This window comes from Scaptodrosophila lebanonensis, unplaced genomic scaffold (genome assembly GCF_003285725.1).
Source record: "Scaptodrosophila lebanonensis strain 11010-0011.00,11010-0021.00 unplaced genomic scaffold, SlebRS2 tig00000123-arrow-arrow-pilon, whole genome shotgun sequence".
NCBI lineage: Eukaryota > Metazoa > Arthropoda > Insecta > Diptera > Drosophilidae > Scaptodrosophila > Scaptodrosophila lebanonensis.
The window spans coordinates 1,892,572-1,916,166 of NW_022060581.1; the positions used below are offsets into that span (position 1 = coordinate 1,892,572).

The 23,595-nt window shown below is 36.1% G+C and overlaps 1 protein-coding gene across 1 annotated transcript; it reads left to right on the plus strand.

The window, feature by feature from the left end:
- The first annotated feature begins 8,644 nt into the window (after positions 1 to 8,644).
- Positions 8,645 to 14,587, plus strand: LOC115628678 (alpha-tocopherol transfer protein). The gene is made up of 6 exons (XM_030524852.1): positions 8,645 to 8,864; positions 11,165 to 11,324; positions 11,962 to 12,043; positions 12,111 to 12,401; positions 14,096 to 14,232; positions 14,312 to 14,587. The coding sequence occupies exons 1-6, from the start codon at positions 8,771 to 8,773 to the stop codon at positions 14,421 to 14,423; spliced, it is 876 nt and encodes a 291-aa protein (XP_030380712.1). The 5' UTR covers positions 8,645 to 8,770; the 3' UTR covers positions 14,424 to 14,587.
- The last annotated feature ends 9,008 nt before the right edge of the window (positions 14,588 to 23,595 follow it).

Genomic DNA, 23,595 nt, shown 5'->3' on the forward strand with positions numbered 1-23,595 from the left:
ATTCTGTTTCTTCAAAAATCAGTTGTGTTGGCACTTTTTAATTTTTCACACAGTACATCATCAGTCTTTTCTATTAATTATTAAATTTTTAGAGATGAAAAGAACAGCAAATCAGCCTTTCTTTGTTTTGTTATTATATTGAAATATGAAGAATTGTGGTCTGCTTCTTAAACTTTGAGTTTGACAGCACTTTTAAATCTTAAAACAGTCAGTCTAATGTATTATTTGAAGAAGTGTCATCTGTCATGTATTCATGTATCAAACTCTTATTATGATTTTCTATTTCTGCTTTAAACTCTTCAAACTTCAACTTCCAAACACACACACACACACACACTGGCAACAATTTATCAATTTATTAATTTATTATTAAAGACGTTTGTTTGTATGATTGATTGTTCATTTATATGCGCCAAATCTCATTTGTCATAAGCAATAGCAGCAATGAATTAACAACTGTTACGCAATGGTCAGACATGCAAATAATTTGCACACAAACCATTGAACTATTTCCAGAAATGCTTGTAGATTTGAATTCTTATTGCTTTCAATTGAAATATCATTGTATTGAAGAAAAATTTGCGTTCAAACTATTTGCTTGTCTGACCATTCGTTTAGTGTCCATATTTAAACAAAGCCACAAAGCTTACTATTTAGGATTTGTATGTTTAAAAGAATTGCATTTGTGTTTGTATTTGTGTTTGCACAAACAATTGAGCGAGCATTGAGGAAATTGCACAAATTGATATTTTGTGGCCAAATATGATTTGCGCAACAATTTAGTTTCTATGTATTCTTATTTTTAAAGTGTATATTTTTCTTTGGTTTTAATTATACGAGTACGTTTGCTAAGAAGTGGTCAGTAATAGTAACAACAACAATAATGCCAACAACTCGAAAGTGCAACTTCAATTGTTGTTGTTTTTTGCATGCAACTTTGTTGAAACACACACACTCTATATAGAATATATTCGATTTAAATATATTTTTTACAATTATTGTATTGTGCAAAAGCAGGATATGTGTAATTTTCTATGATCCATAATAATTTTAAGTTGCCTTTTCTTTCATTAACACAAAAAAAAAAGGAAAGGATGAAGTGAAGAAAAAAGCAAGTGAATGAAAAGTTTCATTTTTTTTTTTAAATATATATTTTAATGTTAAAGAAATAAGTAAAGCTGATGAGAGGAGCAACAACAAATAATATGAATAATAGCGCCTAAATCAATTATTTATAAAAAACCATAAAACAGAAAAACAGACACACACAACAAGCATATTGTATATGATGAAGCAAGAAGAAGAAAAAGCACGAAAGCAAACAAGAAGCGACGATGAACAGTGAATATGTAAAACAATAAAACTGCAAGTATATTTACAGAAATAATTGTACTTGATTGATATATGTATTTTGTTTTATACTTGTCATTAAAAGCATTGAGAAACAGAAAACCGAAAAAAAAACGAAAAAAAAACTTAAAAACAAAACAACAAATAATAATAATAATGCGAGCATTAAGTAAGCGAGTAAGTGAGGGAGAGAAACATGTGAAATTTACGTAAGGAAAAAATGTGTCATTTTAATTTTTACACTGAAATGCATTAATAAAAATTTTAATATATTAAAAACAAAACATTGCAAATGCAACTCCCTGTTATTTATGCCACACCCAAGCAAAATTCAACCCCCCATTTGGGTAAAAGTGAGTTATTAAGTCGTTTTCTTGGCTGAACCGAAACATTTTAAAGACAACACTTTCTTATTTATTCCACTTGCTAGCATCGTCGAACTGTTTTGTGATAATTTCGCAAGAAGTTTTTGGGAAAATTTGACCCCCACCTGGCGAAAAAGTAAGTCACCTTCTTTTTGTCTTACGTTTTTTGGCCGTAATTATACACCCTCTTCTTCATGCCTCCAAAATACATATTTATTATAATTGACTCCTGCAGCATATTATCTTTTAAGAGTTATAATAAATAGGTTCGAATTGTCAAATAATTTACGTACAAAAAGTGCACTTTTATTTTTATAGCTTCGGAATTATCGACATTACAAAAAAGACTAAACAGCACGGAAAAAAATTCAAAATAAAATAAACTGGTGTTGCTTAGAAACTAGAAGAGTCTACATACCAAGTTTGGCTAATGCTGGTTGAAGCGTCTTCGAAATGCAGGCGGTCATACAGACAGACAGACTGATGTTCACACAGGTGGACATTTCTAGATTAATTTAAGAATATGTATACTTCATTGGGTCAGAGATTCTTTCCTTCTGTTACATTCTACCTGCTGTCACATATCTGTTACTAAGATTAAGAGCATGCCATAATCGCCAAGTGCCGCAAGCCTAGACCACGCAGTTATGCAATGGCTGAAGGTACGACACAGACTTCTGGCGACTGCAAGCAATTCACAGATCCCTGACTGCACCTGTTGGCCGCATACGGTCGACATGTAAATGAGTGAGTTGAGGTACTTAGATGGTTTCGTCAGCTGCCAGAGACCACTCATCAAGAGTGCTGGCAGCGACTGTATGATGTGTGTGTTGCACGTTAAATGGGTTTTTGCTTTGTTTTTTGCATTGCAGGCGCTGAGTTGCACAATTGGCAGCATATTGCCACACCATCATCTCATCATCTTCGTCAAAGTCATCGTCATCTTGAACAAGAAACACTTCACTGAACGGGCTGTCGACATCTTTGCACAATAATGTGCGAAAACTAAAAAATGCTAACTATGCAACGAAAACTACGCAGATAGCGCGGCATAGTCGAGAACAATCGTATGTGCAATGCCCAAAAACTATATAGATACATAAACTATGTGAGTAAGAAGGCAAAATTTGATTTCAAAACATCTTCGGAAGTAAAAAAATACTTAAAAGAATCATCACATGAAAGATGAAATAGTCCTTGAAATAATTATGCGATGAAAGAAGATTAAGTGTTTATAGGATATTTAGTTTACCTAATACTACTCAAAGCCATTAATGGATTAAATATGATGTTCTGATGGATAAATAGAGCCTCTAAAATAATGTTCTCATGAAATATGATAAACGGTTGACGGCTTAATTAATTTTCTAAATAGTCACTAGTGCCATCATCCGGTTAAATATGATAGTAGGTTAAAATATATACTGCCTAAAAAATTATGATAAGCAATTGATTGGATAATTTACTTAACAGTCCCTAAAGCAATGTTCTGATAAAAGATGACGGTTGATGGATAAATAATTTCTAAAGGCATCGTCCTATTAAATATGATAAGTTTATGGAATATACATATGCATGTTTGTCAATCTGTTTGTTTGTTTATTTGATTGCTTGTCTTTTACTTTATGTTTACTTTTCTGTCTATTGTTCTAGATAATCGCTTTATTCTTGTATCAGTTCTTTCGAAGAGAGAGAATTTTTTATTCGAGTGTATAAGAGCTTCGCGCTTGTTCGATTGGAATTGATTGGCTGCCTAATGACTGCAGCAGCAAACTTTTTAATTGGCAGTGCAATGCATCTGTCTATTAATAAATTCGATGAGACAGCATTAAGCTCAAAGTTTTTTAATGGCCAACTAACGAGCGGTTTTTAGAACCGTCCTTGATGCTCTGCCATTGAGACGACTTTTGGCCATTCGCACCAGGTTGACATTTGAGTTGTTGGCTACATTGGGTTTGCTTTTTGCATCTGCGTGCGCTTTTACGAGTAAGTGCGACAATTTTATTGGCCACACAATTTGCGCTAAATAATATGGAAATATGACTGGCTGGGCCCTTGGCAGACATTTGACATTTGAGAGTGAGGGCCCAAAACTGCTGCGTACAAAAAATGGGCAAAAGCCAAGTCCAAGACCAAGTCTGTACGTTGTCTTTGTTTTAGTTGCTGTTGGCGCTTTTTAATTTGTATGGCTTTTATTGTACGTACTCGAACACCCTGCACTCAGAAGGTTTTTTGGACGTACATGTCGTTTTTAAAGTCTGTGTGTTATCGAGTTTTTGGCGATTTTCTTCTGACTCAGTGGAATTACTATATAGTAGTTAGCACGCTTGCATGTAATTAGAAACAGTCGATGAAATCAGAGACACTGTTTTTTTTAAGCATTGCGTTCCAGAAGGCATACAAGTATATATATTAAGAAATTCTAAGATTCCCCTCTTTTCTATATACTTGTATGTATTTACACACAAATGAACGTCTGTCCGCTTGCCTGTCTGTCTTTCTGTCTTTGGCTGTTTGTTTCTCTGTCTATCTCTCTGCTAATTTGTTTGTTTCTGCTAGTTTACTTATTTCTTTGAGTGTATTCCTGTTAATCTGACTTTTTCTTGGTTTGCTTGTTTATTTATTTTTCTACCTCTATGTCCATTTGTCTCTCTGCTTGTTTGTTCGTTTGTTGTTGTGTTTGTTGGTTAATTTGTTTATCTGGTTTTTTTTTGCATTATTTATTTATTGTCTATTTAATTCACTTTTCTTTTGTTTTTTAGAAGGATAGAATATTCTTTCTGCCCAATCATGTAATCCAGAAACTACAAACAAACCTAAGCGCATCTCCAGTCATATCATCATCTTACGAAATTTTCATTGAAAAAACATTATTTTCCGGTCATCGGTTCGACTGTCTCGTTGTCGAACTCTGCAGATCCATAACTAGGGACAATAAACTTTGTATGTAGACTTGTCTTCTCCATACGCAGAGCAAGTGTATTAGAAACCATATAGCTGTCATAGGAACGATCGGCATAAAAACCAGTCTTAGTAGACTAGCTTGCCTATTTGCATAGATATGTTCTAGTGCCTTACTGTATTCTAATGTTTCATCGAAATCGGCACACTATAACATATAGTCATAGCAAAAATTAGTACATCAACGTTTCATTTAGTGGGGAAGACTTTAAAGTTCTGCTTACTATTTTCTGGCAGGGTATACACTAGTCGATAGGACTTACACAATTGGTTAGTTTTCATTACGCGTTCTGCACAACAAAGTTGTCGTCGATTTGGTCTTCAACGCGTTCGGCTCTCTCTTTGCTTCGCTTTTGCCGCATGGGCGGTTATTGTTGCTGCTTCTTCGTCATCATCATCATCATCTTCTTCTTCTTCTGCTTTTTGACAGTTTTGTTTTAATTTAAGTTAACCATTTTGTGGTTGTTGTTATTGTTGGCGCTGTGGCTGTTGTTATGCTAGTTTTGTTTCTTCCAATATATGTATGTATGTATACATACTCGTATATAGTTTAACTTGCGAAACACGTAGCGTCCGCGTCCGTCATTCGCGGCACATAACAAGTGGAGCGCGACTTCGACTTCGACTCGCCAGCTAGCCGGCCCCAAAAAAAGTGTGTGTTTGTCAATGTCGCGATAAAGCCAAAAAAAAAAAAAAAACTGGAACCACCAACGCCAAACGTTGTAATCATGCGTGAAAAGAAGTTGCTGCATTTTTTCGGGGATGGGGCGGGGCAGGGAAGGGGCATGTGTGGGTGCGTCGCACGTGCATGGCTTATAGAACAAGCTGTTGAACTGACCCGATATAGCTGACCTTCTGACACACAAAACTGGCAAAACTGGACAACAACAACGTTGAGCGGGTGGTTACGTAAATGGCGCGACGCGTCGCACAGTGGTTCCCTAGCACTTTCATTTGCAAGGTTTTACAGGTTGGGCATGTGCTTTTAAATTAGCAAATATTTACAAAATTTACTTTTCATTTCAAAATATTTGTTTTAGGATCCTCAACCAAAAAGACATGCTACTTAAGCAGCTGAATTGTAAAAATTTTGCTCATTTAATACCTAGGGTTTGAAAGAAAAGTTGGAAAAATAAATGTGAAATAACAAAGTTGAATTTAAAAAATGAAATATAATCGAAAATAAAAAACTTTTGCATTACAAAAACTTTAATTCAAAAACTGTACAGATTAAAGATTAAGATTGATTAAAACTTAGATACACCATTTAGTTCAAAACTGTTCATATTTCAAATAAATAAAATAGCTTAAGGAATGGAAGAACAAGAATGAAATGCAAGAGTTGATAAAGAATTACGGGAGTTGTGAATAATCACTATTAGACGGGGGAGAGTAGGGGAAGTTCTTCAGAAAAAGATGACAGAAATACGTATACAAAATTTGGCTATTGCTTCTCTTACTTTATACAAGTACTTTCGCGTGTACAAACGGGCACGACTATATCGACTGATCCTTAAATTTCTCTCTTGAAATGAAACAGAATCCAATTTGTATGTCGTTGAAGGGCCATCAACAATCCACAAACCATGATCGAAAATCATGTGTTTTTCTGCTGGGAATACCTTGCAGAATTGCAGAAGCACTCTAATTGAGCGCAGTATAGTCTACAGATACTATATATATAAACAATCGTTACAGTCAGACATACAAATTTTGTGCACACTAATTGGTTGAATTTCGAAAGTGTGTCATGAAAATTATTTTAGCTGAACAAACAAAAAAAAAAAAAAAAACGGAAAACCAACAAGAATTTATAAACAAACAGCAGCTACAACAAACCTGTTATAGAACTTATTTTTTATGGACTGCTCGAACGATTTGACGAACTTGTGCGCAAATTATTTGCTCGTACCAGCAGCATAAAAGAACAGCGCTACGAAATTGAGGACCTATTTTTTCAGCTCTCTACTTTGATTTAACATGGGAACCATGGTGTTCCCATAAATAGTATTCAAACACCCAGCTTGGTCTAATTAGGTAATCATCTCTATGCCTAGCATTTACATACAAAAAGTATCGGAAGCTTGTGGTATTATTTGATACTAATCTAATATCATTTTTCTTTTCTTTTCTGTCTTTCTTCTTCTTCCTTTGCATGAATGTATCATATCCGTTATCTCTTAATTCTAATCGATTAATATTTCTTATTAAAACATCGTTATCGAACATTTATATATTAGCCGGGCGATTGGCTACATCTAATCTTTATACTATATTGAAAGATTAAACGAAACAAACAATGAAATTATTACCACGTGAATAAAAAAGAACAAAAATAATCCTGGACTTTGTGCGCATTTCAACTTTTTTTTATGGGCTTTGAAACAGAATTCCAAGAAATTCGAAATCAAGAAATGTAATGCATTTGTGGATAGTATCAAATATTGATTACAAATACAATGCATAGGCAAGTTAAATTTCTTATAAGCCATTTATATCATTATAATATTTATAACAGATCGGTGTTAAAATCAATTTTTGTTTCTTTGCTAAGATATCGGAAACTAATTTGGTGTTTATAAGTTTTGTTAAATGCATCCATCAACTATATCTAATACTTGTCATACCAAAAACAAACTTTGTTGTCCTTTGGCCCCAACGCATACTAAGAAATTAAAGGAAAAGCCTTCAGGTCTACTAATGCTTCATCTTTTGTTTTAATACGACTAGCGACGTTTTCTGAAAGCGTAACTGTGCATCGAAAGAAGTAATATATAGTATTTAACCGATATTGTATTTCACTCGCTCCACTTTGCCTGATTTGCATTAAGAAGAACTTTTGGAAAATTCAACACACAATTTGGGTACAAATGAGTCAACAAGTATTTAAAACTTATTTTTGCTTTGTTTCTTACTCAATGTTTTTTTTTCAAAATCCTTTATGATCAATTTAGAGTACCTTGAACAGCTTCAGAACTTTCATTGATAATTAATGTAAAGTGATGAAGGAAGAAAAGAGGCGCATTTCTTTCCAATGGGTATAAACACGTTTAAGAACTCTAAAATGTTCATCACTCTTTACTGTAGACATGATGTAAAACCTGATATTTTCCCATATTTGTTCCCTTCAATAATCTTTGTTGTTCTTAACTGTTAAGGTTCAACTCTGCACCGATCGAAGTAATACAAGTAGAAGACGTAGCTTATAATAGCTTCTCCAATCATTAGGCGTATTCAACAAATCACAAGATTTGTGATCATAAATTGATTAGTCTCTGGAAAACTGATTGGAATAAATATTGCACTTTTACGATATTTTCCCACAACAAAATCATAATCGCAGGTAAAAATGCAGCTTGAATTCACAAAGAAAAAAGAGAAAACGGCCATCTTAATCGAAGTAATAACATTATTTTCCCGATTGCTTGTTTACGATTGCGATTGCAAATTAAAGAGCTTCTGGCCGTTGGATAACAGTTCTCAGCCACTGTGCAACTTGTCGGGTCGAAAATCAAAAGGCCCGCGCGCCTAAATGAAAAGCCAAGCCGTCTGCGTTGCACACACACACACATGCACACATATGTATATACACTACATATATATATGTATGTATGTATTTAAGCATTTATAATCAGCCGGTCATGCGGTGTAGCGAGTGCAATACATACTTCAACTTTGAAGCCGCAGTTGTGTTGCTGCTGATGTTGCTGCTGCTGCCGGTGTTGCTGTTGTTGTCGTCGTGACAGCAGCAGCAGCAACATCAGCAGCAACAACAACAACGACAGAGCCCTCCAGCGCCCCACAATAGTATAGTATGTGTAGGTAAAATTTTTGTTTGTGTTTTGTTTTTTGCGCGATTCCATCGACCTGATCCGCAACTACGACTTCACACACCAATCAGTTGCAGTCGCGAATTAGCGTCGCACAGACGCGCTTTTATTTTGTTGTGCTCCGCGACGAATTCAGTTAACTGGGCCCCCAGATTTCCTGTTGTCGTGACCATTGCTATTATTATTGTTGTATTTGTTGTTGTCGTTGGGAGTGTGTGTTTGTTGTGAACATTTCCATTTTGTTTTTTTTTTTTTGTTTGCATTATGGTGCACAAAACCGTTGACGAAGAATTCGCAAGTCTCGTCTTGGAGCTGCAAGTCTGGCTTAAGACACACCCACAGTTGCCGCAGAATATATGTAAGTACAAGTATATGTAATGGCAATGTTATCGAGGTATTTCAATTAAATCAAAACTGGATACGCACTGCCAAACTGGATTCAGAATTCGGCAATGACATACAATTTTCAATGCAATTTCCAATTTCCAGACAGGTTCATATACATACAAGTATGACCAATTTGACGAAACAGGTCGATAAAGATGTGTTCGTCTGATCATTTGGTTGACTGTGTGAACGTCAAGCTCTGCTGAACTATAAAACCTAGGGACTGCAAACTTGGTATTTAGACTTTTCTCATCCATAGGCAGAGCAAGTTTTTTGCAAACCATATATTACCTTAATATATACAAGTATATATATATTTTTTTTACCAGCCCTTGGAGTTCTTGAAAGTTTAAAACGTTTGGAGATGAAATAAAATAACCCTCCCATTTCAATGAATTAAAGAAAGTCGAAGGGTTTTTTTAAGAATCATGAAAAAGTTGTTTATATAACATTGTCAACAAATAATTTGTTAATGCTCTGCTATAGATAGATAGAGCACCCTTTTAATTTGTTTTTTCATGTGCCAGTGCGCTCCACTGTGCTGTTCTATTTTTTTCAAAACTCATTTGCTTTACTCTTTTGTAGGTAGAAGCAGCATTTGTATGCAAAGCTGTGCTCGATAAGAACAATTTCGTGATACATTTTTCAACTACCCATTTCAGGGCCAAATTTTCCACAGCTTACGAGTAAGACAATGGGGTCTATGCTTAGGATGCTTTGCATGTAGCACAGTGTTCGGCTCAAAACAAGACAGAATATGAAATACCCTGTAATCAAAAAACACTTGTATGAGTTGTTAAAAGAGAAGAAGAGCCTCAATTTTTTTAGATCTGACTGATTTGGTTGAAAATTTAACTGAGGGTAGCTTATATAGCTTTGTTTTTTTTGGACAGTATCTAGTACATATATAAACTAGAAATGCGTTCTTTCGCTTGTTATATACTTAGCAGAAACTAACGAGTAAGAAAGCATAGAAAATATATATTAAGAGTTACCAGCTTTTGCTCTTTAAACTAGAGAGTGAAGAATGTTATCTTTAGGGCCAATTTTTTTATAGCGCTCCTTGTGAAATGCTTGCATTCTTTTAATTATGTAGTCGATTGATACAAACATAAGTATTATTTGAAATCAACAAATATAATTATAATTTCCTAGTTAATAGTACTCCTACATCAATTACAAAACTAGGTAGTACTACGTATTATAAAAAAATATATGCACACCCTTAATGTTTGAATAAAATAGCACTTCAAAGTACGAAATATTTTAATAATGCAATACATTATACAAAACTATTGAATAATTGAAGTTTCGAGGATAAGTAAACAGCTTTTCTGCCACACACTATTCGCAATTTCCACATACGAATGGTTTACTGCACCTTGCCTATCGGGGCGGGCAACAACACGATGTTGAATCGCCTGAACTATCTGTACTTTCCCATTGCACAGAGTGCAACGATGTCTTACATAACATCGACTACGACTTGCAATTGCCTTTCCATTCATCCCTCACTTTATGAATCACTACACTCAGAAAAAAGAAACATTTCCAGCAAGTTTGAAGTGAATGGTCTTCAATGTTTTTGTTGTTGCCCATTTCTGGCTTTCAGCAGAAAGAATCGTCAAGCAGGTGCAGTTAAAACAAACATTCTGGCAAATATTGAGAGGAGAAATGTAAATGAAGGCAAAAATAATTTAATTACAAAGTTAATAGACAATCGAGTGCTGGAGTGAGTTTTAAAGCCACTAGCATTATGAAGAGACCGTTCCAACTCTCAGTCTGTCCATCTGTTCGACTGTAAGAACAACAATAACATTTCAACTCTAACAGCTAGGCACTCCAAAATTGTTTGTAGACTTGACTTATGTAGAGACTTATATGTAGAGCAAATTTATACCGACATTATTTTATAAAGCTATCATAGCACTGATCAGTGCTGAAAACACTCTAAGTTTGAAAACGTGCTTGTGTGAAAGATTATCTTAAATTCATTAAATAGTTAGGAGTTTTCTGTAGTGCTTTATGATATCTTGAAGTTTTGTCAAAATCCTTGCAAAAGCTTTTTTGTTTATTTCAATATTATTATCAAATCTGATATAAGTCTGTACAAGTCATTTATATAGTAAAGGATCACCTTAACTTAAAGGATTACTAAAACGAAGCTTATTTAAGTTGAATGGCTTTGATGCAAGAGATTCTACAGTAGTTTAAAAACAACTTAAAGGACGATTTTCTGATTTCTTTCTGAGTGCTTTTTTCCAATTGCAGCGCCCACCTTACTGAGACGATTTCTGCACACGACGCATGGCGATATCGGGGGAGCACAAAGGCTTTTGGAACTAAACTATGCGCTGCGCAACAAACATTCACAGATCTTCATCGAACGCGATCCGCTGGATGCGAGCTCCCAGCAATTGTTGCAAGTAGCGTAAGTGATGGGGTGGACGTGGATATGTTTGCTAACCGATTTTTATACCCTGTACCCGTAGGGTAAAAAGGGTATATTAGGTTTGTGCAAAGTATGTAACATGCAGAAGGAAGCATCTCCGACCCCATAAAGTATATATATTCTGAATCAGCATGACGAGATAAATCGATCTAGGCATGTCGGTCCGTCCGTTCGTTTGTCCGTCCGTCTGGATGAACGCCTGGATTTCGGGAACGGTTGAGCGCACATTAACCAAACTTGGTATGTAGACGCTCCTACTCCCTAGGCTACACGAGTTTATTTTATTTTTTTGGAACTTTTCCCCCCTTCCCCCGCTACAGAATTTCCGTCCAGATTTCAAAAGCAAACTTTGCACACATAATTGATATGTAATTATCTACTTTTGTTACAAATTTCATCTAAATCGGTTGGTTCTAAGAGAAGTTATTAGCGAAACAATTTCACTCCGGTACTACGCTCACAAGCTGTACCATCAAGTTTGCTCTTCTTCTTCCTTTTGAAGCAAAAGAGGCGGAATTTCACCTAGCTACAGAGTATTCCACTGTCGGGCTTGCACGACTGTAGCACTCTCTCTTGTTAAGCGTTACTATTATTTTTATTGCTTTTGTTGTTGCAGCGATTTGGTGCCATTGCCCGGCCTGACGCCCGAGAACAATAAGCTACTCTTTTATCGTCTGATCGACTCCGATGCGGATAAGGTATGCCCAGTAGTATAGACAATGGCTGGATGGGGGCTTCACTTAGCATTGATTCGTTCGCACTCAGTTCAATTTTACAGCCGGCATTAAGGTCTTCTTCATGGTCGCCGATTGTCGATTCGCCTTGGAGAGCGACGATCGTCTCTCCGAAGGCGAAATACCCATTTTCGATATGGCCGGCTATACGTTACGTCATCTGACCAAAACAGTGCTCAGTTCGCTGCGCGTCTACATGAAGTTCGTACAGGAGGCCCACCCGGTCCGTCTCAAGGAGGTGCACGTTCTCAATTGTCCATCCTATTTGGACAAAGTGCTCACAGTGGTTAAGCCCTTCATCAAGAGCGATGTCTTCAAGCTGGTAAGTAACGATAACTTATTACTAATTGCCACTAGTGGGTGGATTCTTCCTCCTGCTTTACACACTTCAATAAAACATTGGAATAAAACATTTTGATAAAACTTCACATTGTGTTATGGTACAAAAAGTCTTTAAAATACTATTGTTTCTAAAGACTCTTAACAAACAATGGGACTGTGTATGGTTTTTAATAAACTATTTCTGCGTATACATAAGACAAGTCCACATAAAAGATGTGGTGTCCTCAGCAGTTTTGGTTCAGTAGAGCTCGACGTTCATACAGTCGAACAGTTGAGCAAACGGTGGAATGGATTGCTGATTGCCATTTGCTTTTAGAACGAAAACGCTTGTTTTTTTCTGAGTGTATTTATTATTTGTTGTCACGTTACAATCATTTAATATATATGTATAGTATTTGTATATAGTATATATATAATTACTCAAACATTGAAGCCAGACATGTCGAGTATAAATGTATGAGGGGAAATATTTTTATGATGACCAATCAATATTTGAGAAAAGTGTTTTCATTTTTTCTTTTTGCACATTAAGAACTTTACACAGTTCCTAAATACTAAGTTCAATTTAAATACAATTTAGATACTCGTGGGTAGGGGTTAAACTTTTAAAATTATGACGAAATTGGATGGCTTCGATATTTTTTCCGCTTTATGAATTTTCTTTTCTTGCCGTGCGAGCTTTAAACCATGGCCATAAACAAGCAGTATTCAGTGTGTTGAGTGGTAAGCAGTGCAAAGCAGTTTCGTCGAAAGCAAACATATCGTTTTTGAAAGAGAAATCATCTATCAAGACCTGCTTCCATAAAACCAAATCCTGAACTCGGGTCTCTACTGTCAATCGGAATCTCAAGAACTTCCTCAGGAAGACCGGACTAGGCGGCAAGTGATAATAGCTTTATTTTCTGGATGAATAATCGATTAGCCGATTTTTTAAGCAGCAAAGGCCAGAGCTTTTATAAGAGAGCAATGCTAACGGCTTAAAAGAAATTGGTTTTTTCCCCAATCCTTTTCAAAGTAAAAAGCATTGCAGTTTACATTTCTATGACTGCTGCAGAAGCTGTAGAGATGAGAAAGAGGAGAAAAGCGTAGACCATCTTCTCTGGTGAAGGTTCGTAGCTCTAGGGCAACCTTTTCTAAGCGATCTCATGGAGATACCAAAAAACCGACATCTAAAGAAGTGCCAAGTGGCTGAAAGCAGACCTTTGGCATCACAATGGGATTCTCAGGACTATGTAGTTCGCATCAATCATCATAAGCTAATCTATTATACATTCAACCTATTATCATCGTTGTAAATAATTTTGATATTATTTTTTAACCAATCTTGTTATTTATGTTATTTCCAACTTTTGAAAATATCAAACGATATTTTAACAATTCGATATAGTGCTTTCAACTTTTTATTGATAGTTTATTTTACACATTTTTATCTAGAATATCAAAATGTGTTGTCATAAAAAAATTAACACTAGTCTAAAAACATTTTCAATCTTAAGAAAATAGTTCCCCCCACTATGGGGTCAATCGCTTAGTAAGTTATAAACGCAAAGTCCGAAAACAAAGTGGCTTATGAACTAGAACTTCAAACAATTTGAATCTTGTTGTTTTTTTTGCAATTGCAGCGAATATTATCAATCAGTTAACATTCTATACCTTTATCCGCTTTCTGTTCAGATACACTTCCATTTACCCAATGCGGACACACCCTACAAGCATTTTCCCCGCGCCATGCTGCCCACAGAGTATGGCGGGGAGGCGGGCCGTATGGCTGACCTCAAGCAGCAGTGGATGCAGCAGTTGGCAGATCAGCGGTAAGTTGTGGTCGACACAAACTTCTCTATCCAGTTGGACAGTTCGCTGAGCTTTGCTCTCTTTTCTCTTACCCATTAGCGAGTATCTGATGGATGCTAACAACTGGCAACTCAATAAGAGCAAAAAGATGATGAATGGCAGCAAAAGCAAAGACGTAACCCAAAGCTTGAAGGCGCTCGAAATTGATTAGTGATATGGTGCCAAGTGATGAGGTTTTCACTTTATATATACTTTGTTAACACACATACATTAATGTGTGTATATGTAACTGTAAATAGGCATTTATATACATATCGATACACCCGTACTCGTAATCTATGAATCTTTGGAATATATACTTTTGTTCATTCTTAATGAGAACTGTTCAAGGAGATGTGGATTTTCTTCCAAGTTGGGAGCGAGATGGTGAAAACGAAACATCATTTGACAGAGCTAGTACATAAGTTGAAGAGCGAGCTTTGGAAGCGATAAAAGACATCGAATATTCCGGGGAAGAATCCAAGCTAGCAACAATCAACCAAATTTCAATGTGCGAAGAAAATGCGAAGAACAACCTGAATCAATGGGATACCAATCTATCAATAATACAATTATAATATGGATGAAACGGATTTTCTTCTATGTTGTAAGCGAGAAGGTGGAAATGAAGCGACATTTGTGATAGGGCTGGACTCTGGTTTAAAAAAAGAAATGCAAGAGTGAAATTTGTGCAGGATCTAGAAGCGAGAGAAGACATCTAGAAAAAGGCAGCTGGGAAAGATCTGCAGTAATCAGCTCTCAACAGACCTTGTGTGAACTATTTAATAGAGCAATTCTTCTGCCTGCTTACGTTTGGAAGACACACATGTAACACAAATCAGGTATTCTAAAAATTTATACATTTTTCCAAATTATCATACTTAAATGAAACCGTGTAGATTGCCTGTGAAGTCCTTCAAATTTCTAACTAGTCTAACCAATTGCTTAATTTGTTTTTATTTTATTTTATTTTTGTGAAGGGATGATAGAAAGGATCCCCAACTTACTTGTTAATTGAAGTTTTAAAAAACCCTTTAGGCGCCCGAAGATATATTTTTTTGTAATGGAAGACTATTTCTGTATAGTAATAAGGAAAATTAAAAAGAATCCCTATTCACCATCTTTATCTCTATTAACCATAACTGAAAGGAGACTCTCCCCTTTTCGTCTTCTATTTAAATTAAAATCAATTACCGAACGCAACATTTAATAGATAAGCAAACAAAACGCACACAATGATGTTTAATTCTAAATGTTAAATAGTTGGTTTTCTTTTATTTGAAAAAGGCAACTAAAATTAACAAAGGCTACCTTTAAACGGAAATTTATTAAAACTGTTTCTAATGTAAGATTTTCAAATCGGTCAATCGATTATTGTTTTTGAATGAATAGATCGAAGATCACTTCGCTCTTTCTTCAATCTCTACTGCCGGAGAAAGGTCTCTTAATTCTTCGTAACAAGTGCAGAGCGGTTAAAAATTGGTTAACGGTATATTCTAGAATTTTTCTTTCTGAATTACACTTTAAAATGTTCCAAGCAGCAACACCCAAAGATGTGTGTGTATATGAGTTTGTGTATGTGTGCGCAATTGATGCCAGCTGAAGTGTCATTTGGTAAAATGAATTATGCAATTGCATAGAGCTGGGCGGTCGAACAGACGACGGACGGACAGACAGTCGTTGTGCGGATTATGCTGCCAGAGCCTTGTTCTATGAAATAAATATACATACTCTGCAAACACACATGTGTGTTTACGCGAGAAGGAAGGTGTGTGAGTGTGTGTGTTAATTAAGGCACAGAAAAGTACACCAAAAAGAAAAATATCACTAATGGCGTACTTCAGAAAATAGCGGGTAGAACATACAAGCCGCTTGAACACCCTCCATATGTCTAATCTTTTGCTCGCTACTGCTTCTCTACTCAAATAAACTTTGTTCTACCAAACATTTGTAAATGTCGAGATTGGTGTGTCTAGCTGTTATAGTTTAAAAGTTATCGGAGTTCATACAGTCGAACAGGCGGACGGATAGTCTAGTGTGGACAGTCATGTCTAGATTAATAAACATTATAATGTAACCTTTTGCATTTCGAGTGTGAAACCGGTTCCTCTAAAATAGGATCATATTTTTCAAAGCATATGCATATACATATGTACATATTTATTACTGCTTCAGACTAGTTTTGAATAAAAAATTGTTGCTTCAAAATATTTTATGTCATGTCAAAAAAGTTCCAACGCTTTACTCCAAATCAGTTTCAGGACTTGAAGAGTAACAGTTTTAATTCGTTTTTTGTTTCCTCATTTATTTCTTATTTTAATTTTTAAAATTCTCCTTAATGTTCTTACTTTTCTCTCCGATATCTGCGTATATAGCAGATAAGTGTATTGACTTAGTTATTTAAAAAGCGCCAGTTCTGTGCGGTGTTATTGTTATGAGTGTCTTCCTCGGAGACACAGGATAATGCTTCGAACGTTAACTTAACATTCTTAATGCGATTACAATGAACACAGAACACAAAACGGCAGTTATTTCAATTATGGATATTGAAGAATAAACATTTACACACACATAGACAATCATACAATTGAATGCGATTGGAGTCAGGCAATAGGGGGGAGAGGGGGGGCTTTCTGGGGCAAGGATATGTATACGTAGGAGCATATGAGTATCGTGCGCTGCCTGCAAGGACGCATTGAAAAGAGAACGAATCGACAATGCGAAATAATTACTTGTGGCTAATATTAAACCCGAACATGCATACCCAGCCGTATTTGAAAATCACGGCAGTTATCTTTGAATAAATGCTGACTTTAATAATGTTTTTAAAATGCAGATAGTTTTGAAATTTAAGAATCGAATACGTTCAAATATTTGCAATCTATTTCAGGCTACTTTATATATTCTATTCCACAACCAAAATATCAAATATCAAAGAAATAAAACACTTGTGAGATGAGGTGATCATACAGACGGACAGACAGACATAGAGCGAGTCGTCTTGTCGTGTTGATCAAGAATATATTTACTTTGTGGGGTCTCTGACGCCTCCTTCTGCCTATCCTGTTCTTCAATTAAGTAAATAAATTTATATTTAGCAAAACAAAACTAATTGCTCTGAGATGCATTTTGTTTCGAAAAATTAATAATATTTCCAACAAAGTAGCACCAAAAAGTGATCACTAAAAAAAATTGGGGTATTCAAGAATTTCTACAATGATATTAATATAAATAATATATTCAGTTTTTTATTGTTGAGCTGTTATCTGTTATGAAAATCAGGAAAATACGTACTTTGCACATTTCAGAACTGCACTTTCGATATTACCATCTGCAATGGAGTATCGGTTAAGCGCTTTAACTGCCTGCTGATTAAAGCCAATCACTGCTTAAATCCGTGCAAGTGCTGTCGCAATTCAATTGCTCGGAGCTCGGACCCAAAAACTGGAATTATGACGGAGCCGGCTGGTAAATGTAACACAATTAAGGCGCCTTACTGGTCGCCATGCACTGACAGTTTAATGAACAGTGCTGTTGCTGCTGTTGTTGATGTTGTTGTTGTTGTTTCTCTATGCCATTGTGGTTGACATAAATTATATTTTGGCCTGCATTGGCAACCCTGTCAAAGCCCGAGACACCACAGGCGAGCAGGCAAATTGATCAATTTTGCATATGCCTACACCAGTACCCCTCCACCTGACCACAAACATACGCATGGGCGTAGCCAGGATCTCATTTAGGGGGGAGCAATCAATATATCTTCGTGTAGTAAGCCCAAAATTCATTGTCCCCTCAAGTTTGGTGACTCTAGTACTTGTACTTTCGGAGAGACTTGCGTTCATACTGACAGACAGATGATCAGACAAACATGTCTGGATTTGGATTGGTCTTGCTAGGTCCAGAATATGTAAGCTTATAAATTGGTGGGGTCCACGTTTGATTAAAAAAAAATATAAAACTCAAAGAATAACCCTTATTTGATGAGTTTTATTTATTTGATCAAAAAATTATGATTATTAGTTAAGTTGTAAAGTAAAACTCAAAATTAATCAGTGAATTTTGAGAAAATGAATAAAAATAAAATTTTTAAATCATGGTGGAAATACGTAGATAATCCTATAAAAACGATATTGGTAAATTCCACGTTTTCTCAAAGTTACTTTAAGTGAATGATTTTTTCGCTTAAAAAAAAACAACAAAATAATCATTATTTGTGGTCCCTGATAAAAATTAAAACAATAACAATATTTGGTCAGTATGTTTGTCTGTATTTTAAAATGAATATCAGAATTAATTAAAAATTAACTTCTCAGCTTTTGCCCCTTTTGCTACGCCCCTGCACACACACAATAACAATCAAAATGGCACACTTGCGTGTGTGTGTGTGTGTGTGGGTGAAGCTATTAAAATCACACACACACACTTACACAGAAATGTACGAACACACATACACAACACAATCACTTTGACTTGCAATCCACGATTTGCCATGCACTGCCCATTTCAGTTCAAGTTGTTGTTATTGCTGTTGCTATTGTTGCTGTTGTTGTTGTTGTTGCCCCTTTTGAGGTTAGATATGGCGCGCAAGCGTTGCGGAAGGAAGTCGGCAGGAAAAGCAAAATGTGAAGGCGGCAACAGTGCTTTGTGTGTATGAGTGTGTGTGTGTGTTTGTGTGATCCAACATGTTGTATGGCCAACTCAGTAGTCGTCGCAACACCCCCAAAGGCACGCACACATACACAAATGCATCCACACACACATACACACACATAGCGAGAGGCGGCCACGCGCTCAGTTGAGTGACTGATAAGTTCAGTTGGCGTTTGGAAGGCGCCGCGTACGGTTAACGCGTCTGTCTAATCGAATTGCGTGTGGAAGCGTTAATAATAAAAATAATAGTATTAAGCGGCGACAGTTCTTGTTCTTGTTGTTGCCACTATTATCGCGTCGCGCGGCATTTCCTTTTTTTTTTTAAGTTGTTTTAAATGTAAAACAAAAGTGTAACGAACGAGAACCGCTTTTTTATGCGCAGCCCCAAAAGTATGCAACGAAAAATATATATTGCTGCACTTAACAGAAATGATTGTTTGTTTGCTTGATGGATTGATTGATGGCTGCATGTCTGCTGCGATATTTGTTTGTCTGTCCATGTCCCCCTGTATTATATCCTGTTTGTTCAGAGCTTAAAGTAATGGTCTCGGCTTGCGACACATTTGTGCTGGCATGCAAACAATTTTTATACTGAACTCTGATTGATTATGTAAGTAATACCCGTGCATACCTACCTAGGCTACCTACCTATTCGCCAAGCTATATACTTACTATTACGGGCCATTGGTCGTGACATCAATAAAGTGACATCAATGCGTGCCACGAGTCGTGCCAGTCACCAGAAGGGCACAACGGCAGCGAAACAGAAAGTCAGACAGACAGACAGAGAGACGGATGTTTAATTGCTGACAATTTGCAAGACCTTCCCACCTTCAATTTACCACAACACTACCTCTCATCTGTTTCTGTCAACCAGGCAGCTTATAATTATTTCAGCAAAACGCTGCCCAAAGCGATCGCAGCAGGGTTCCATAGCATTTCTAAATTCTAGAATAGAATAAAAACTTTAAATTTTATAGCTCACATAGTAATGAGAGAAAATAGTTATAAGCTAATTACAAATTTTTATTATTAAATCACACACTTATTTAGAAAAAGTCTTCAGGAATTGACTGTTGAAGTCGTGCCTATCTGGCTTTTGAATACCCTATACCTTTTCTTCGTTACAATCTTTCAACTGAAATACGCTTTATTGTGCCAATCATTCCTATTTCATAAAAATTAATAATATCGTACATACATAGATACATCATACAAAAAAGTTAAGTCTGCACAGATCATTCATATCGCAGCTATGGTATATAAAAATGACGCCTACATATGGTTCGTAATAAACTTGCTCTGCCTATCCACTCGAAAAGTTTGGTGCTTCTAGCTTTTTTGGTTAAGCAAATCTCGACATTCATACAGACGAACAAACAAACAGACGGACCACTCCCTATGATTCGTCTCGCAAACTGATCATTTATACTACATATACACCTATAACATGCCTCCTTCAATATGTTACATACATTTGTCGCTTAGCAATACTAGAATGCTCTTTTATTCTTCGCTTACCAATATCCCGGTTAGAAATATATTTTCGAATTCGTTTATTTGCTTTTAACTATGTTTACTATTGTATATGTATTTCTTAGGATTAGGCATTGAATCATAATTGAATCACAGTTATCTTCTCCTTTTCAATAAAGTAGGAACAAAATGTAAAACAGCAGTCAATTGATTTTTTTATGTAAACATTCAAACCATGTTTAAAATAAATCACTTAAAAAAACACAGATTTTCCACACAAGCTTTGAAACCTCATTTCCCCGATTGGAGTTGACATTCTCTCATTTACACTCATTTAGGAAAACTTGTTTCCAAATTTCAGATTCCTAACTCTTGCTGTTTGGGTTATGCGTTGATTACCAATCAGTCAGTCAGTTATCAGTAACTGCCCCATATACTATATACTCGTACTACTCGTATATAAGTAGATTGGTAATTTTTGGAGCATTAAAATTGACTTTGCTTTATATTTTAATATTCAGACGAAAATATAATGCTTGCCCCTAAACCAACTTTCTTTCTTCCAATTGGGAAATGTTATTGATATTCAAGAATGCTTTCCATGATATGGCGATATATATATATGATGAAAACTTTAAAAAATTAATAGAAATTCTTGACTCTTATTGCTCTTCTTATGTCGTATTCTTATTCATTGTTTCTTGGCTCCAAACATGCAAATAGTTGGTTGTTCAATGAGTTTGCTTGCGGAATGATTCCATTTGGGCCAACCCACGATTACACTCTTTGTCGCAAACAGTAGCATTAGCGTTGAATGGTAAACGAAAAGAGAAAACAGAAAGTGGAGTGTTGACTAGGGGGGTGGGGTGGTGCGTGGGGCATGCAAATAGGTGCTGCTTTTTATACTTGTACGCTCCGTGCTGTCCAAAGTGGCAGCTGTCAGTGGCATCGGTTGGCCAATGTTTTTGTTGCTGTATCATATAGTATAGTAATGGCTTGAAATTTATGCACCCACACACCCTTACACCTTTACACACGCACAGCGAATGAACATAAGTGCGAGGCAGCCAAAGCAAAAATGTGGCACACAGAACAGTTAGAAGTGAACCAAAAAGAACAACGACAACAGCAACAACAGCAACACCAATAACAACTACTTGTGGCAAATGGCAAAAAGAGAGCGTCTAGCCCTGCTTAGAAAACTAACACACACACACGGGCATTCACGTGCGTGTATTTGTGCATTGAAATAGGCCGGCAAACTGCCTTCTGAGTAGCGATGAGCGCGTGACAAAAATCAAATGAAATATCTAGACTGAGTAGAAATTTATCCCTATTTACATTCAATGTTATCTGACATTTTTTGTAGCTAATTTTAATAATTACCAAATCCACATTAAATAATTTCACTATTAGTTCAAAAATGTAAACAAAATATGAAGCAGAAAGTTAAAAAGTAGATTAAGTCGATATCCAATTGAATTCTCAAACAAATCAAGATTTTAAAATATAAATCGAAAAGAATATTAAAGACAGTCAGCCCGACTCTTGAATATTCTTTCTATGGCAACTCTATGGTATAGTGAACTGGTGTTTCAACAACTTCACAGGATAGTGAGGCATTATAAAAGCTTCATAAAAGCTGTTAGTACTAGGATTAATGGTTTAGTGTACAGATTTTGAAGAAGTCAGACAGATAGACGAACATGACTTTTGCGTACTTGCATATACATTTACTTTTTAAGTACAGGTAATAAAATGGTCAAAACTGGTCCAACATTTTCTTCTTTTCTTAGCGGTGTTTATGGATGGTACTTTTAATGGAATTCATATATTGGATGCACATAATTTTGAGTTTTTCGGGTTCAAAAACCTCAACAATTTGAATAGATTGACATAAACGAGGATTCAATTAAAAATGAACTCTTCTAAATACAAACTCTGATCTTAAATTCTTGTCAGCTGCTGGCATCTAGGTGAAAAGGGGGGTTTTTTTTTTGTTTATATATATAACCATATAATAATATATATATATATATATATATATATATATATGTATGTATAAAGACTTAATTTTGGTGTGATGAATATATATGTATATCTGCTAGTACTTATGGTTATCTATCTATCTATATTATCCAATTATTCTTATACACATGTCTGTCTGACCGTTTGTCCGTCTGTTCAACAACTATTCTAATCCGAACGCAAACTGGCTTTGTTACAAACCACATCGTTATTTTTTATTCAATTATTTTATTTTATTGTCATATAAAATCATACACGAGTTCACGCACATCTCTAGCTCTGAGTACACTCAGTAAATAACCCCAAATGCAAATATAAGTGTGTGTGTGTGTGTGTGTGTGTGCTATTACTTAACACCTACACTGCGAGGCCCGTCCGCACGCTATTACAACTGCAACAACAACCCCCAAACGACAATAGACGCTTTCGTTGTTGTTGTTGTTCTTGTTGTTGCTAGTGTTTTGCTTTTGTTGGGGATGGTGGTTCCGGTGGCAGAGTCGTATTAGTCATGTCTACACACTATTTGCTTAGTTATTGCAAGCACTTTGTAGAGAAACTACAAACGTTTTCGTCCATTATGCAAAGCGACTTCTAAAAAGGGCGCCCGTAAGTATGCAACAAAAATTTGTAATCGCATTTGACGCCGCACAGTTGCCATACGAGTATTAAAGAGCGCATCAAGAGAGAGCTTAGGCAGCAGAGAATGGCAGTGGGTGGGAGAGGGAGGGAGGTAGAAAAGGGAACAAAAACAAGTTACATGCTCCACTTTAACAAAAACAAAAAAAAAAGAAGAAAGAACTTAAAAATAAATAAAGTCGAGCATTGGCACAGGTTGGCCTAAATATGTAGCCAACTACATATGCACACAGACGCAACGCCAACGCAAATACAAACACAGACATACAAGAGTAGAGCGCAAGCAGTGCATCTCAAACTGTGCCCTGTGTGGCGCGATTGAACACAGCAAGCACCAACAACAACAACAGATACATGTGTATATACTCGTACAATGCCAACATTGAGTTTCATTTTATAAGCGAAGGGCCCCGCCCCGTCCCCACGCCATCCGTGGCACATCGATAAGCATCAGACAACTTTTGCACTCGCCAACAGCGATAAGCAGTTAGAAGCTTCAGCCTGCGGCATTGTCTGTCTGCGCTGCCGCACAGTGGGACAAAAAGGCAGGATGG